General features: G+C 53.7%; 4 protein-coding genes across 7 annotated transcripts in view; 2 read left to right on the forward strand and 2 right to left on the reverse strand.

The window, feature by feature from the left end:
• Window positions 1–2,865, reverse strand: part of MSH5 (mutS homolog 5) — a 17,323-nt gene extending 14,458 nt beyond the window's left edge. Inside the window, exon 1 of the mRNA XM_060403251.1 lies at window positions 1,248–2,865. The gene's annotated coding sequence lies outside the window, so the exon portion shown is untranslated. The remainder of the gene's footprint in view (window positions 1–1,247) is intronic.
• A 21-nt stretch (window positions 2,866–2,886) lies between these two features.
• Window positions 2,887–8,235, forward strand: CLIC1 (chloride intracellular channel 1). The gene is made up of 6 exons (XM_004018941.6): window positions 2,887–3,147; window positions 5,300–5,409; window positions 5,597–5,722; window positions 5,879–5,985; window positions 6,410–6,591; window positions 7,847–8,235. Exons 1-6 carry the CDS (start codon window positions 3,109–3,111, stop codon window positions 8,006–8,008), a joined length of 726 nt encoding a protein of 241 aa, XP_004018990.1. The 5' UTR covers window positions 2,887–3,108; the 3' UTR covers window positions 8,009–8,235.
• Window positions 8,236–9,327: 1,092 nt separating this feature from the next.
• On the forward strand, window positions 9,328–12,131 carry DDAH2 (DDAH family member 2, ADMA-independent). Of its 2 annotated transcripts, none has more exons than XM_027958831.3 (7): window positions 9,328–9,484; window positions 9,622–9,984; window positions 10,097–10,196; window positions 10,322–10,395; window positions 10,560–10,679; window positions 11,477–11,626; window positions 11,817–12,131. In XM_027958831.3, exons 2-7 carry the CDS (start codon window positions 9,688–9,690, stop codon window positions 11,931–11,933), a joined length of 858 nt encoding a protein of 285 aa, XP_027814632.1. In that variant the 5' UTR covers window positions 9,328–9,484; window positions 9,622–9,687; the 3' UTR covers window positions 11,934–12,131. The 2 variants fall into 2 exon arrangements, with proteins under 2 accessions (XP_027814632.1, XP_060259239.1); XM_060403256.1 differs by having other exon boundaries at window positions 9,328–9,382.
• MPIG6B (megakaryocyte and platelet inhibitory receptor G6b) lies at window positions 11,296–15,678 on the reverse strand. Of its 3 annotated transcripts, none has more exons than XM_042237337.2 (6): window positions 15,565–15,678; window positions 15,041–15,376; window positions 14,780–14,870; window positions 14,362–14,402; window positions 14,152–14,231; window positions 11,296–14,024 (listed from the first exon to the last, which is right to left on the reverse strand). In XM_042237337.2, the coding sequence occupies exons 1-6, from the start codon at window positions 15,644–15,646 to the stop codon at window positions 13,920–13,922; spliced, it is 735 nt and encodes a 244-aa protein (XP_042093271.1). In that variant the 5' UTR covers window positions 15,647–15,678; the 3' UTR covers window positions 11,296–13,919. The 3 variants fall into 3 exon arrangements, with proteins under 3 accessions (XP_042093271.1, XP_042093272.1, XP_042093270.1); XM_042237338.2 differs by having other exon boundaries at window positions 14,152–14,250; XM_042237336.2 differs by having other exon boundaries at window positions 11,296–14,250.
• Window positions 15,679–15,731: the final 53 nt, after the last annotated feature.

Below are 15,731 nucleotides of genomic sequence, written 5' to 3' on the forward strand. Positions count from 1 at the left end.
CGTCCATGGGATATTCCAGGCAAGAATACTGGCAGAGAGAAGTAGACCTAATAAAAACACCTACACTCCTACAAGCACATGCCCCTACCCACACACACACTCCTAAGAACAGAAGAGTATTATTCACTCATTGTGGACCAAGTGGTGGAATCAAAGCAGGGGACATAAGTTCCTACTCCATGAGCCAAATTTTTGAGTGTGTATATGAGGGGAGGAGAAACAAGAAGATAGACCAAAATAAGCAATCATATCATTTTAAGGGACTTCCTGGTGGTCCAGTGGCTAAGATTCAATGCTGCCAATACAGGGGGTCCAGGTTGGATCCCTGGTCAGGGAACTGGATCCCACATGCCACAGCTAAGAGTTCACAGGCTGCAACTAAGGATCCTGTGTGCTACAACTAAGACAGTTCAGTTCAGTTCAGTCGCTCAGTTGTGTCCGACTCTTTGTGAACCCATGAACCACAGCACACCAGGCCTCCCTGTCCATACCAACTTCTGGAGTCCACCCAAACCTGTGTCCATTGAGATGCAGCCAAATACATATATATTTTTTAAAAGTCTCTTGAAATACGTCTTCACCCCCACGTTGTTCTGGGTACTTTGGGGTTTTTTTTGTTGTTGTTGTTCTGGGTACTTTGAGATGCAGAGATTCCCATCCAAGCACTTAGGAAAGATGGTGGGGTAAACTGCCTCTGCTAACTAATAAATGGAAAATCTCCTCTAGTAAGAAAGGTGGAGGAGTGAGTTAAAGACTAGGTTAATGGTTACCCCTGGCAAATTGTTGAGCAACGGAGCTATGGAAACCTGGAGGAGGCCAGGTGACAGCTCTAAGCAGTATCGGGGGAGGGACACACCTTCCAATCTGGGGTGGGAAGAGATTAGGGACTGGTTCACCAAGCTGAGGAAGGGGAAGAAGTGGAAAGAGAAGCCTGGAGAAGTAAAGGGGAGAGACGGAAAAAGGAGAAAAGCAGGGGCAAGGAGATTGAGATGGGAGAGAAACTTCTCTGAGGCAGGATTTGGGGGGTGTAGCCCCTGACTTCAAACCCATGAGACACTGATGGATGGTACCAGGAGAGGGCAACATTACCCGTCACCTGAGAAGTTAAGGAAAAATACTTTGCGGGCAGCCAGGCCAGCTAGCCAAAGTCAATATTGATGATCAAGGCAGTTCTAGCTATAAAAACTGTAGGAGAGAAAAGAGAGGCAGGGGAGAAGCTGCCAAACCTGTTTGAGCTCAGGACTCACCCAGTTTGCCTGAGGCTTTTCCCAGAGGGGAGATTTTTGTGAGGCAGATTCTCTGGTGGACATGGACCAACTGGAGCAGAAAAGGACCCGGGCAAGTAGTGCTGCTTTGACCTTCTTCAGATGAAAGGGGTCATGTGTGCAGGTTTCAAGGGTCACCTTGGAGGAGATTCCCCTCAACGAACAGATATTTGTTGAATCATTCTACATTCTTCTGTTGAAGGAAAGTGAAAGTCACTCAGTTGTGTGAACTCTTTGCAACCCCATGGACTGTACAGTCCATGGAATTCTCTAGGTCAGAATACTGGAGTGGGTAGCCTTTCCCTTCACCAGGGGATCTTCCCAACCCAGGAATTGAACTCAGGTCTCCCACATTGCAGGCAGATTCTTTACCAGCTGAGCCACAAGGGAAGCCCAAAAGAGAACAAACACCAAATATATCCCCTCTGTGAGGAGGACAGAGAAAGGCCTTCCTCCAGGGAAGAGAAAACCCACAGAAGAGGAAGCGTGAGAGGAAACCACTAACTGCTGGTTCCAGCACCTCTCTGCACTCCACCCGCTCCCTCCCCAACTCTCTCCTGTTCTTTAAGTTTCAAGCCCTGCTTTGCTCCTATATCCTTGCATGCCACCATGATTTTCTGAAACTCTAGGTGTCTTGTTAGACAGAGGGTAATGAGGAAGAAAGAGATGGCTGAATAGGACAGAGATTCAAATGTAAAGGCTGACATATGTCCTGTTTGGAGAACATATTTCGGGGCTATTTTTCAGCAGATCATAAAGAGTTTGATAGAACCTCCAAAATCAAGGTTATTGGGGAGGGAGGGAGAGAACTATTCTTCCTCTGTCCTCTCTACTTCTTTATTTGTGTCCCTAAGGACTCTGCTCACACTATCTTGTCTGATTTTCACCTTTTCCTCCCACAATAGGACCAGCTACCACCAGTCCAGTAGGATCAGTGCTGCTCTACTCTAGGGCTACAGTAACCCCTTGCTTTCCTCCTCATCTCCAAGGCAACCTGTCACGGAGAAAAGGGCAAAAGGGACAGGAAGGGGCTCCAGATGGGAGGCAGAAGTGGAAGCATTAAAGCTGAACAGGCTACTGAATGGGAGAGGACCTCTCCCAGTGATGAGGCCCCTGGGCTCAGCTTCCTGTTTCCCCAGCCCAGGGCCTGTGACATCCCCTCCCGAACCCTGCCCTACTTTTCACCACTCTCTTCCTCCAAACCCAGCTTCCACTTCCAAGTCCCTCTTGTGGACCACAGTCCTAGCAACTCAGAATTGGGAACTGAAGTCCGGAAGAAACTTGGAGAAAGGAATAAAGGACCACTTTTCTCTTCTATAATTCCCTTTCTGGGCCCTCGGGGACGTGCTCATGCAGTCAGTGTCAGATTTCTTGGGTGAAGGTGTAGTGGGAGTGTCCTCTGATTAAGCAAGCAGGGAAACTGAGGCAGGAAAAAGTCCTGTGATCAAGGAGACTGGCAGGGACACAAGCGATTTTCCCGAGATTCGCCTCAAACCCCCTCCCCCATCATCAGGGAGACCCGAGGCTCACCCCTCCGGGCCCACTCCCTAGGTCTTCGAGTCCCGCCCCCCGCCCGTCCCCTCCCCAGGTTCAGGGCGGGGCTGTCCGTGAGTCAGCTCCCAGATCAAGTCCGGGAGCGGGTAGAGCTAGAGCCGCTGGGTGTGGAGTACGCCGGACCGGTGGAGAGGCCACGTCTGGTGTGAGCGGGTCTGATCAGGCTCGTGTGGCGCTGAAGGGCCAGCCCTAGGTCTGGGGGAGAGAGTCTCTTCTGTGAGACCGCCTTCCCTGCCCGGCCCCTCCCAGTTCCCCCAGCGACAACCGCTTCCTGGTCCCCGTCGCAACCATGGCTGAAGAACAACCTCAGGTCGAATTGTTCGTGAAGGTAAGAACACCTTCTCCCTCCTCGGCCCCCCCCCCCAAGTTCCTGGAAGGCAACTCACACTTTTCCCCAGCTCCAGCCTCCACTCCCCACTCCCTTCCCTCTTTGATTCCCATCCCCAGCCCCACGTGCAGTCTTTAGTGTGTGTGGCGGGGGGCGGGGGAGGGGCGGGGAGGGAGGTGGCAGGAGGGTTGGGAGGCGAAGATAATGTGCCGGGCTAGAGAAATCTAGGCTCAACCCTGAAAAGTTTGTGAAAGTGCAAGTTTCCAGCAGCCTAAAGGACAAGAAGATAGAGAAAAGGGAGGGTTCCCAGGAGTTTAGAAGATTGACGGGGTGGGGGAGAGGGAACAGCTGATAGGGGACAGAGAGAGAAGGGGCCAGCCCGAAACCTAATAAGGTTTGGGTGGGACCGAGGGAAACAAGCCGGAAACCTAACAAGGTTTGGGTGGGACCGAGGGAAAATTCAGGATAAGGGCCCTACAAAAAGATCAGAGGGTGAGGTGCATGGTGGGGGAGACTTGGAGGGATGTGTGTGTGGGTGTGTGTGGCGGGGGAGGTTTCAAGGAAGAGGGTGTGGTAGGGAGGTCTGGGAGTGGGACCAAGTGGACTGGGAAGAATTGGTGGGGTGGAAGGGGACAGGAGAGTGGGAGTGGAGTTCCAGAAGCTAGCTCAGAGTGGTGATGGGGTCGAGAACCAGTGTCCCTGGGGGCTTGGAGAAGCGAGAGAAAGGGCGGTGGCGCGGAGATGAGAGTTGAGCAGTGGCTACCACGAGGGTAGATGGAAAGAGAGATCAGGAGGAGGAGAGCTGGACTAGGGCGTTTAGAGTTTTAGGGTTATAGAAACGAAAGAAAAAGAGCCGTCCCAATTCTGTCCTCTCCGTGGGTGTTGATGAGGAGAGGTGGTCCCAAGGTATTTGCATATCGAAACCTCAGGCCGCCGCTTCAGCTGCGCTCCCTTCCGCACTAGGCTTGCATTCTCTCGCCTCTCCAGACCCCTTCTCTGTGCTCCTCCCTCCCTTTAGCGACCTCCCCCTCCGTCTGTATCTCCCCTCGAAGCCTCCCCACCCTTCACTTTCCTGCCTCCTTTCCCTCCACTTCCCCTCTTTTGTTCCTCCAGCCTTTGTGTGTCCCAGCCTGTTTCTCCCTCTCCTTTATGCCGGGGCTTCTCAGGCGGGCCCCTTAGGTGTGGTCCCCACCTCACTCTCACTCTTGCCTCAGGGGCTATTTTTACTCCTGGGTGGGGCTGCGCTGCAGAGATTCCAGCCCTGGGTCCTACATGAGAAAGGTTATCTAGAGCTAGGAGACTTGCTCTGAGAGACCCCCCACTACCCCCGCCACCCCCCCCACCCCTCACCCCAACCCCACCCCGGCAGTACCCAGGGAAGAGGGAGGTGGCATTGTCTGCCCAGGCCTCAGCCTCACAGGTCCCTGCCCCCACTGCTTGCCAGGAAGGAAGCTGCTGAGACCCAAGACACAGTGAGATGAATCACCCTCAGCCTAGGGGGAGGTGTCTGTTGGTGGATGAGGTCAGGGATTAGAGAGCAGCCCCCTCTACAAAGCCCTCCACACCTTGAGGGTGAGGCTCTGAGTCCTTTGACTCCCCACCCAACTGCTTGGGTAGTGTATAGAGAACCAGAACTCCTGCTTCCAAACCCCCGCCCCACCTCTCCTGTGTTCAGGCTGTACTTCCTTCAGGAATCCAGGCCTCTAGCCCACACCACTGGCTTCAACAAAGCCCCTTTCTAGGCTCTATTTCATGGGTCAGTGTGAGAATTAAATGAGTTATGGCATGTAGAATGCTTAGAATAGCACGGAGAAAAGTAACTACGCCCACCCCCATTTGTCTTCCCTCTCTAGGGTCTAGATCCTCCAAATTCTCCAAAATCCATTCCCTGGGCCTTCCTCCCATTGTCCTCAATTCTCTGGGAAACCAGAAGCTTACCTTTGCAGAAGATATTTGTAATGATCTGTCTTAGGTTTGACCCAGACCAGAGAGTGCAGAGCCCAGTTATGTGGGGAGCTTTTCCAGTGAGACACTGAGTATATGTCATGACTAGGCAGAAAGCAGTCAAGTCTGGGAGTAAGAGATGCAGAGAATGGCCTCAGGATGAGTGGGGTACACCAGGCCTAACCTTGGGCTGGGGCTTCCTTTCCAGGCTGGCAGTGATGGGGCCAAGATCGGAAACTGCCCCTTCTCCCAGAGACTCTTCATGGTTCTCTGGCTCAAGGGAGTCACTTTCAATGTCACCACTGTTGACACCAAGAGGTAGGCCCACTTCTGTTCCTCTAAACACCTCTTATGTGCACAGGTGCACACTCATTCACCTGAGTCCTTCCATCCTGAACCATCCCCCCCATCCCCTCATCTGAAGCCCCTCTCCCACCTACCTCCATCTCCCCTTTCTGGGTCTCCCTAAAGCCCTTTACCAGTCCTTATGCCTGGTCTCCTCCAGGCGGACTGAGACGGTACAGAAGCTGTGCCCAGGAGGGCAGCTCCCTTTCCTGCTGTATGGCACCGAAGTGCACACAGATACCAACAAGATTGAGGAATTTCTGGAGGCAGTGCTGTGCCCTCCCAGGTAGAGGGGAACTTGGAGTGGGAAGTAGGGGAGCTGGGAGACTCTGGGAAAGGGGTTGAAGAAATGGAAAACAGAGATGGTGGTGGGGCTAAGGCAGGGGAGCTGAGGCTCCTCCTCGGAAAGATATCTTATCCAGTTTCTCCCATTGGCTTTTAGGTACCCCAAGCTGGCAGCTCTGAACCCTGAATCCAACACAGCTGGGCTGGACATATTTGCCAAATTCTCTGCCTACATTAAGAATTCAAACCCAGCACTCAATGACAGTGAGTCTTGTGGGTCAGAGGCCTGGGTCCTAGGAGGAATGGAAAAGATCTAGGGATTAGAGACACCTGGACATTCAGATATCAGAGAGATGGAGCAGATATTGCAAACCTTACTTAAATTAAAAAATAATAGCAACTCTAGATCCAGATGACCTGAGTACAAATTCTAGTAGCTGTGAGCCTTCCATTTCACTTCTCTGGAAATCTATTTTCAGATCTATAAAAGAGGATAACAATACCTACTTCCCCAGTTGATGTGAGAATTAAATGAGTTTTTGTATGTAAATTGCATAGAAGAGCACAGAGAAAATGAAACACATTATTGTTAGCTATTATTGTTTTGGACTTTCCTCACCCCTGCCATGGGCTTTCTTGGACTATGTCGATCTTCTGATGTTCTTACCAACTCCCTTCTCTTGCACAGACCTGGAGAAGGGGCTCCTGAAAGCCCTGAAAGTATTAGACAATTACCTGACATCCCCTCTCCCAGATGAAGTAGATGAGACCAGTGCTGAGGATGAGGGCATCTCTCAGAGGAAATTTCTGGATGGCAATGAGCTCACTCTGGCTGACTGCAACCTGTTGCCCAAGCTCCACATAGTACAGGTGAGTAGTGATTGTAGGAGGAGTAAGTGGGAGGTGGGATGACTCTTTAAGGGGCTCCCATGCATGTTTCCCATGACAACCACTCCAAAGGTGGTTTCTTTCGGAGAGTAGTTTCCAATGGCAGACACCACCCTATTCCTTCTCTGCTATCTTTGCTGGCAAGACCACTGCTTGGGAGAATTAATTACATTTCACGATGCAAGCTGTGGGTGCAAACAGACTGAGAGTAACACATCCCAGTACTGCTTTCAAGAATGCTCTTCCTGTCTCTATCGTTGCCACATCCCCAGATCAGACAGACCAGGCTTTTCCTAAAATCAAAGTTTTAAGTCTGTTGTTTCAGTCTCCATTTCCTCTTGTGGAAGATGAAAACTGCTGGTTCCCTTGTTTTTGTCACAGCTCAAAGCTATGGTTTAGTTTGTGAAACGTGGGCTTGGTGTCAGTCTGCTGCAGAACTGTGTATTGAGAATCTCTGTATTTATTTATTTATTTGGCTGCACAGAGTCTTAGTTGTAGCATGAGGGACCTTTGATCTTGGCATGCTTCAGGTAAGTCCCTGCCTGCAAAGGATTTGAAATCTAGCTGAGAAAATAACTTTCACGTGAAAGTTAGTAATACATGATTAAAAGCTAAATGACAAGTAGACAGCAATTGTTGTGGAAATTTAAGAGAACTTTATGGTTTGTGAATTATATCTCAAAATCAGGACAAGAAAACAAGCACCATGGACTGGGGTGGTCTGAAAAGGCCCTGGTTATAAATGCCAGGATTTCAGTAAGTGGAGAGAAAGGGTGAAGGCCTTACCAGACAAGAGTTAAGATGACTGCAGGTGATTATGTGGGAGATGAGTCATAAGGACTGATGTTGAAGCTGAAACTCCAATACTTAGGCCACCTGATGAAAAGAGCTGACTTATTTGAAAAGATCCTGATGCTGGGAAAGATTGAAGGCAGGAGAAGAAGGGGACTGACACAAGAAAAGGTGGTTGGATGCCATCACCAACTCAATAGCCATGAGTTTGGGTAAACTCCGGGAGTTGGTGATGGACAGGGAGGCCTGGCGTGCTGCGGCAAAGAGTCGGCACTGAGTGACTGAACTGAACTGAACTGATGAGTCATAAGAAAAGAAACCAGGTAGCGGACTTGCTTAAATGCCTGGATTTTATCATGTAGGCTTTGGGATAAGGGAAGGACCACGGGCATGGCAGCTTGGTTTCCTGAGGCTAACCTATTGGTCCTCCTTCCCGCACCCCTAGGTGGTATGTAAGAAGTACCGGGGATTCTCCATTCCGGATGTGTTTCGTGGAGTGCATCGATACCTGCGCAATGCCTATGCTAGGGAAGAGTTTGCTTCCACCTGTCCAGATGATGAGGAAATCGAGCTGGCCTACGAGCAAGTGGCCAAGGCCCTCAAATAAGGCCCTTCCTAGGGCCCCCCGGCACCCCCCTCCATTTTCTCCACAAAGGCCCTGGGTGGTTTCCACATACTACCCAACGGACACACTCCAAAATGGCCAGTGAGCATAGCATCCTAGAGCACCTGTGTAGGGCTTGCTGGGGGCAATGAGAAGCAAGGATGGGGGATCTGCGAGAGATTTTTATTGTGGGGTGGGTTGTATTTCAGTAATAAAATATAGAATGACAATCAAGTGTTTTTATACAAACGGGGACTTGGAGTGTGAATAACAAGGAAAGAAGGGTAGGTCAATGACCTTGAACTCCTGGCAGAAACCAGGAATTTAGAAAAGGGGTGCTTGTGATGGGCTGCCATTTTTATGTGTAGGTCTCACGATAGTGCTATCTGGGGCTCCATGCCGCATTTGCAGCCCAGCCGCTGGGGCTGGCCTGATCTGGGTGGGTCTGGGCAGCGATCTTGGGGCGGGGCGGAATTCCGAGAAGGGGGGCGCGCAGTCGGGGTGGAGTGGGAGCGGCATAGCAGGGCGGAATGGGCGTGACCTCGAGGAGCCCCGCCCCGTCCCGCTTAGACAATGCCCTGGAGCCGCCAGACCGTCGTGCCCCCGACCCACCGTAGTACTTGAGCTCGTCTACCCGGGGACCCCTCAAAGCCAAAGCTCCGGTCCCCGACGCTTGAAGGCTACTACTCTCTTCTTCACCAACTCTGTCCTCAGGGGGGGTGGGGCTCCAGCCAAAATCACTGAGCGGCAAGAGCAGCGGTGGCCGCTGGAGGTGAGTCTGGGGTGGGAGGTGTCCCTTGGACCGTGTGCAGACCGGAGTTCCGGAATGCTGGACCAGTGCTTGCTCCGGGACAGTGCGGAGGGTCGACATTTGGGTGCGGAGCTGAGTCGAGGTGGACTTTGGGGAAGATGGGTCAGGAGACTGGGGGACCATGTCCTGGCGCCCCGAGTGGCGCCTGCTCCCCAGAACCACGCCCCCCAATTTCCCCGCCCCTCGGATTTTGTTTTAGACCTCTCCCAGTCCTCCGGGACTGAGTCTGGTTTACACTGGGTCGCGCTAGGGACGGAGTGACTGACTGGGGTGGAGAGAGATGTTTAACTCCTTAGGCTCTATTCCCTTCTCCTTGAACCTCTCTCCCTTTCTCGTTCGGACATCCAAGGCTTTCATCCCCCAGGCTCTAACTCTCTCCCCAGCTGTCTCGTCCTGTCCCATCACCCCTGTGGGTTCCTCGCCGCCCTTCGGGTCCCTAAGGCAGCGAGCAGCTGAGGGTTAAGGGGGCGGGGCCGCTGCATTTTTGGGGAGTGAGCGCATCCTAGCGGCTGCCAAGAGGGGCGCCTGGCGGGGACCTCTCAAAAACCCCCAAGCAGCGGCAACAGGTGTTTTGGAAATTAGGGGTCCCAATCTTGTTCCTCGGACTCCCCCCTAAAGCAGCAGATCTGCGAGGGTGCGGGGTGGAGTGAGGTCTGCAGGAGAGGAAGGTCTGGAGGGGGTGGGGCGGAGTGGGAGGGGCAGCCAGAGAAGGCAGACGGAAGACCCAGGCGCTCTTAACCATCCCCCTACGCCCTTCTCTGCATGTCTCTCTCTCTGCCTCCCCCTTTTCTGTTTCTTCTCCCAGACAGGTGAAGTAGAAAGAGAAAACTAAGAAATCAGCGCAGCCGGAGGGGGCGTCTGTGTGGATGGGATGGGGACGCCAGGGGAGGGGCTGGGCCGCTGCTCCCATGCCCTGATCCGGGGGGTCCCGGAGAGCCTGGCGTCGGGGGAGGGTGCAGCAGCTGGCCTCCCGGCTCTGGACCTAGCCAAAGCTCAGAGGGAGCATGGTGTGCTGGGGGGTAAGCTGAGGCAGCGATTGGGGCTGCAACTAGTAGAACTGCCTCCTGAAGAGTCGCTGCCGCTGGGACCGCTGCTCGGTGACACCGCCGTGATCCAAGGGGATACAGCTCTAATCACGCGGCCCTGGAGCCCCGCCCGCAGGCCGGAGGTGAGCGCCTAGGCACGGGTTCGAGTAGAGGGAAAGAAGGATATGGACATCCCGGGCTTTAGGGAAGAATGGGGGTGGAAATATGTTTCACTCCCTCTTCTCCTGCCCTAAGGTCGATGGAGTCCGCAAAGCCCTCCAGGACCTGGGGCTCCGAATTGTGGAGATGGGGGACGAGAACGCGACGCTGGATGGCACTGATGTTCTCTTCACCGGTGAGGCTGGGGTGCCTGTACCCTGGGGCTTGAGACAGGGAGGCTGACTTTGGGAGAATGGGCCACGTTGAGCCTTGTTTCCAACTCACTCGCGCCTCCTACCTCGACCACCTCCCTGGGCTCAGGCCGGGAGTTTTTCGTAGGCCTCTCCAAGTGGACCAATCACCGAGGAGCTGAGATCGTGGCGGACACGTTCCGGGTAAGGAGCGGGGATGGGAGTGGGGAGAGTCGGGGGTGGATGGGGTCGGAGGGACCTGGGCGGGGAGGAGAGGGAAGGGACTAGGGGGCTGAGGAGGAAGTGGCTGAGAGTAGCCTGTGTTTAGGCTATCCCTGTCACTGAATACTTTCCCTTGTTCCCTCTAGGACTTTGCCGTCTCCACGGTGCCTGTCACAAGCTCCTCCCACCTGCGTGGCCTCTGCGGTATGGGGGGACCCCGCACCGTGGTGGCGGGTTCCAGCGAGGCTGCCCAAAAAGCTGTCAGGGTGAGAAGGGGCGGGGCTGGGTGGGGCAAGTTGGGGGCCAGCCAACGACAGTGGGCGTGGCTCTAGGCCCCGGAGGCGGGGAGCAGGGCCGCTCTGAGAATTAGCTCCAACCCCTACCCTCACTGTGCTGTCCATCTATGTGAGCAAACAAGTTACTATAAGCAGGACAGGCAGCTGGAACACCGAGGAACAGGGACAATTAACATCGTCTTCCGGGGTTTCACGAAATTCGCTGCTGCTGCTGCTGCTTCTGCTGCTAAGTCGCTTCAGTCGTGTCAGACTCTGTGCGACCCCATAGAAGGCAGCCCACCAGGCTCCCCTGTCCCTGGGATTCTCCAGGCAAGAACACTGGAGTGGGTTGCCATTTCCTTCTCCAATGCATGAAAGTGAAAAGTGAAAGTGAAGTCACTCAGTCATGTCTGACTCTTATCGACCCCATGGACTGCAGCCTACCAGGCTCCTCCGCCCATGGGATTTCCCAGGCAAGAGTACTGGAGTGGGGTGCCATTGAAGGGCACCTAATCTGTGTCTTGAAGGATGGATAGGATCGATGGGTGGGGTCTGGAGTAGCTGAGAAGTGGATAGCAGGTGGAAAGAACTGCCTGTGAGTCCGAGGTAGAAATTAGCAAAGTTAATTAAAGCACTCAGTATCTGACACACAGAAACTGACATGTGATTGCTGTTATTTCCCCAATAATGTGACTCTGTCCCCCGCCCTTAGCGGTAGGTAGTAAGGCAGCAAGACTCAGTTGTGGAGAGGCTGAGCCTTTCCTGTTTCCTCTCTCTTCTCCCCCAAGGCAATGGCAGTGTTGACTGATCACCCCTATGCCTCCCTGACCCTCCCGGATGATGCAGCAGCTGACTGTCTCTTTCTGCGTCCTGGGCAGCCCGGCCTGCCCCCTTTCCTCCTGCACCGCGGAGGCGGGGACCTGCCCAACAGCCAAGAGGTGAGAGAAGGCAGGAGCTCCACCACTACCCCCAACCAGAGAAATGGGGCTCAGGCCTTCCTTGTGGGAGGAAGAAGGGGTGCCTTTTCTAGAAGCCCTAGTGGGGCCACTCTGAGCTGGCTGAAAGGGAGCCCCGCCTGTAGGTCCTGGGGACTCACTCCCTTCTCCCTACATGCTGTCCTCCCTGCAGGCACTGCAGAAGCTCTCTGACGTCACCCTCGTACCTGTGTCCTGTTCAGAACTGGAGAAGGCTGGTGCTGGGCTCAGTTCCCTCTGCCTGGTGCTCAGCACACGCCCTCACAACTGAGAACCCAGCCTGGGGGTCCTGGCTGACCAGGGGTAGAATGGCATAGGAGTAGAAGGGGAAGGAAGGTTAGATAGAGGATGGTGATTAGGCAGTAGTGGGGAGAAGGCCCCATATAGAGGAGGGCAGAGTGAGAGAAAGGACAGAGGCCACTGGGTGAGTCGTCTCCTCAAGAACTAATAAAATAGAACTGACCTTTTAGACTGGACTGCGACTGGTATCTTACTAGAGCAGAAGGACAAGGGCAGGGCTGAAACCCCAGGCTGGGATTAGTGCTGGGGAGATCTCCTTCATTCATCAAACCCTCACTCTGCACACATTGGCTCATTGTCCAGCCCTGTTGTGGGGGCTTGGGTACAAGATGGAGAGGAAAGAATTTCTCTTGTGGAGAGCATGTACAGGGCAGAGAAGAGAAAATATGAGTGAGTCACTCACTGAATTTATCTAAATGTCAGATGATTCAGAGACTTGGAGATCAACAGCCCATCGCTGAGCTGATAGGAGGAAATGACATTTCCAGGGACATTCATTTTCACTCATTTACCGAGGTTTAGCAATGAGAGAAAAAGGGTCAGTCTCCTGATATCAGGGAACTCACAGTACATGAAAATTTCTTATAAATTGAAATACAGGTTGTAATGGAACAATTCACAGGAGGCTATTGCCAAGACAGAAATAAGGGGCCCCAGAGAGCATCAAAGTATATGCAGGAGTGGGCCAAGAGACTGAGTCCTGAGGATAAATAAGAATTAGCCAGGCGCATGGTGAGAAGGAGACAAAGGGTAACCCAGGAAGAAGGAACTGCACTGGGCACGGGCATATTTGTGGGCTGGGGAAAATTTCTCAAAGGCTGTCATGTTCTAGGCATCAAATGACAGAGATAAGCCTGGAGAATAAGTAAAGTACTGTAGCATCTTGAAACCAAGGCTAAGGGCCAGAACTGAAATACTGCTGAAATGTAGGTGGTCAGGAGGTTAGCATTCAGGAAGACTCTGGTTTCAGCGAGGAGAGCAAGGGCAGGAAAATGAGATGAGACTATGGGAAATCCAGGGAGAAACTGAAGAGAGTACACTCAGGTGGCCGTGCTGGACATGAAAAGGGTGTGGATTTGACAACGACATTAAAATAGAAAGACAGGACTTGGTTTATCATATGGGAGTGAGAGGAAGGAGGTTACATGACTCCCAGTTTCTGGCTTGGGCAACAGGGTTGATCAAGAGAAGATGCATGGGAGGGAGGATTAAATAAGTGGCTTGGGAGATGACAGTGCGTTGGCTTTTGGACCCGCTGTGTGCAAAATGCCTAGGGTCAGCCAGGCAGGGATGTCTGAGGGACAGTTTGGAAATCTCCTATCAGAGATGGGAACTGGAAGGAATTCTGGGTGTTGTCTGCAGAGTTAAAGTAAAGGCTGAGGACTCGCTGTGGATGACAGCATCCTAGAAGAGGGAGAAAAGCAGATATTAAAAAGACAAACCTGGAATTGTGGGGAATACTGTGGGAATAGGGAGGAAGACAACGGAGTCCAGGAGAAAGACACCAACATTAAAGAAAAACAGAGCTTAAATAAGAGAGCAATCAAAGGTCAAGCCAGATGAATGCCAACAAAACATCTAGAGGGTGTGGCTATTAATACATCACTGGCAATCTCATGGAGGCCAGGTGAGTAGTAGGAGTGAAGGAAAAAATGGAAGAGACAGGTGTAGGCCCTTGGTTCAAAGAGCTTGACTGTGAAGAGAAGTGAAGAGACAGGAAAATGATCTAGGAGTTGCTGGTGTCTTAAGGTGGGGAAACGGGTGTGAGAGACAGGGGTAAGGAAGGACCAAGATCAGCAGCAGAGATAGCCTGGAATGTAGGTCACTCAACTCCTAGTCTAGTGCTCATTTCTATCCCATGGTGCCTTCCTTTGCCAGGTGAAGGGCCAAGAAGGGGAAGGGTGTAATGGAGATCTGGGAGCCCTCAGCTTGTGAGGTTTGCTGTAAAGGCTTCCCTTCAAACTACAACAGCATAGATGGTGGAGGCATCAGCAGGGACCACTGGGGACAGTCGGCTGGACCTTCTGAGGGCCATATGATCCAGGTCTGCGTAGAGCAGGCTCTGAAAGGTGGGGAGGAAGGCAGCAGGGTCTCAGAAGTCTGACTCCCTTGGGTATCAGGCCTCTGTCTTTCTCTGTCCACTAGACTCAAGGATCCTGGCCAGCCCCCATCCTGTCCCAAGCCCTTACCGGCTCCTGATCCAGGTCCCCTGGCATCTTGGGCTCTTCCTCCTCTTCTGGCCTCTGGGGCTCTGCTTTCACGAGTGGAACTATGTGGGGGGGACAGAGCTGAAGGATTGAGAGAAGGTGACCAACTTGTCTGCTCCCAGCAAGGGCTCAGACTCAAGCACTAGGTGGGGAATGTGCGGAGAAGGAAAATTGCGGGGGAGTTAGTCTCACCAAATCTGGGGGTTGGTCGAGGCGGATGAGGGGGCGAGCGCCTGAAAGGGATGGGTAAGAGTCTTTGAGAAGCACTAACCTTGTTTTGCTTCGTTCTGACCCACCCCCGTCCCCCACGTGCCAACAACGACCCAGCCAGTTTCAGGCTCTGACCAGGAAAACAACGTAGGTTCCACCCCCACAGACACATCAACCCACGCGTGGAGCCTGCTCCGCCTCCAGCTTCGCCTCCTTAGCTAGGGCTCCACCCACCAGCCCTTGGCCTCGCCCCCCAGTTCTAACCTCTCCCCCCAGTTCTAACCTCTCCCATTCATCTCCAAACCACACCTGATCTAGCTTTGGTCTTTGAAAGTTCTGGGCCTGCCCCTCCCTTCTCGGGTCGAGACCCTTTCAATCAGGCTCCGCCCCTTGTGCTTACCTGCGCCGCCAGCAGGCCCAGCCCAATACTCCGAGGCCCAGCGCCAGCCCAGCGCCCAGCAGCGGGATCAGAATGTGGGAATACGACGACCCTGGGGGATGGTTGGAAGCGGGGTGGGAGTGGTTGATGCCGAGGTCAGGGTGCGGGGACAGAGCGCTAGCCACACCGCCGCCCCTCTCAGGAACCCCCAGCCGAGGCCTCTCTCCCTGCCGGGGGCGTGTGTCAGAGTTAGGTCCCCTGCTCATGAAGGCATAGACCTACCCAGAGCTTTGCAGTAGGCCCGGTCTCCCAGCACATGAAGCTCCGTACGGCTCTCCTCCTCTTGGCGACCCTTGCAGATAAAGGTGCCAGAGTCCCCCGCGCTCAAGAGCAGCTCCAGTCGCCGGATACCAAGGTCCAGGGCATTTATGCGGCCAGCAAAGGGCTGGGCGGGAGACACGGTGGGGGTCCCGCTTGGTGAGGCCCACAGGATCGGGCGGCGTCCTTTGGACAGGCCTTTGCAGGCCGGGAATCTAGGTGCCCAGACCCAGCGGGTGGGTTGCGAGACCCCTATGCAGGAGAGATTCACGCGGTCTCCGGGATGGCCGTTCAGTGAAGCTATGGGAGGCCAGAGGCGATGGTTAAGGCAAGACCATAGGGCAACACGACCCTCCCACTTAGTCTAATGGCTCTCCCGTGCTGTCTTGTCATCCTGGATCTTCCCATATACATCTCACCCTCCTGTCGCCCCTTCCTCCCGGCTCAGTCTTTCCTCCCGCCATTGCAACTTTACTGGGATGGCTTACCCCCTGGGTCCCCCTGGGCCCTCGACAGCAGCAGCAGCGACAGCAGCGGCAGCGGCAGCGGCAGCTGCAGAACCACGGTCATGGCTGGGATGTGGTGGGAAGAGGAGGGCAAGTGAATCAGCGGAGGAGACCGGAGGGAAATCAAAGGGGGGTGGAGGAGGAGACCG

The sequence above is a fragment of the Ovis aries genome, chromosome 20, assembly GCF_016772045.2.
Source record: "Ovis aries strain OAR_USU_Benz2616 breed Rambouillet chromosome 20, ARS-UI_Ramb_v3.0, whole genome shotgun sequence".
Lineage (NCBI taxonomy): Eukaryota > Metazoa > Chordata > Mammalia > Artiodactyla > Bovidae > Ovis > Ovis aries.

Coding starts and splice junctions, on each gene's coding strand:
- CLIC1 (XM_004018941.6), top strand. CDS start 3,109: ATGGCTGAAGAACAACCTCAGGTCGAATTGTTCGTGAAG. Junction 5,986..6,409: donor AAACCCAGCACTCAATGACA/GTGAGTCTTGTG, acceptor TCTCTTGCACAG/ACCTGGAGAAGGGGCTCCTG. Junction 6,592..7,846: donor CCAAGCTCCACATAGTACAG/GTGAGTAGTGAT, acceptor CCGCACCCCTAG/GTGGTATGTAAGAAGTACCG.
- DDAH2 (XM_027958831.3), top strand. CDS start 9,688: ATGGGGACGCCAGGGGAGGGGCTGGGCCGCTGCTCCCATGCCCTGATC. Junction 10,197..10,321: donor CACTGATGTTCTCTTCACCG/GTGAGGCTGGGG, acceptor CCCTGGGCTCAG/GCCGGGAGTTTTTCGTAGGC. Junction 11,627..11,816: donor ACCTGCCCAACAGCCAAGAG/GTGAGAGAAGGC, acceptor TCCTCCCTGCAG/GCACTGCAGAAGCTCTCTGA.
- MPIG6B (XM_042237336.2), bottom strand. CDS start 15,646: ATGACCGTGGTTCTGCAGCTGCCGCTGCCGCTGCCGCTGCTGTCGCTG. Junction 15,377..15,564: donor GGCCCAGGGGGACCCAGGGG/GTAAGCCATCCC, acceptor GGCCTCCCATAG/CTTCACTGAACGGCCATCCC. Junction 14,251..14,361: donor TCGACCAACCCCCAGATTTG/GTGAGACTAACT, acceptor TCAATCCTTCAG/CTCTGTCCCCCCCACATAGT.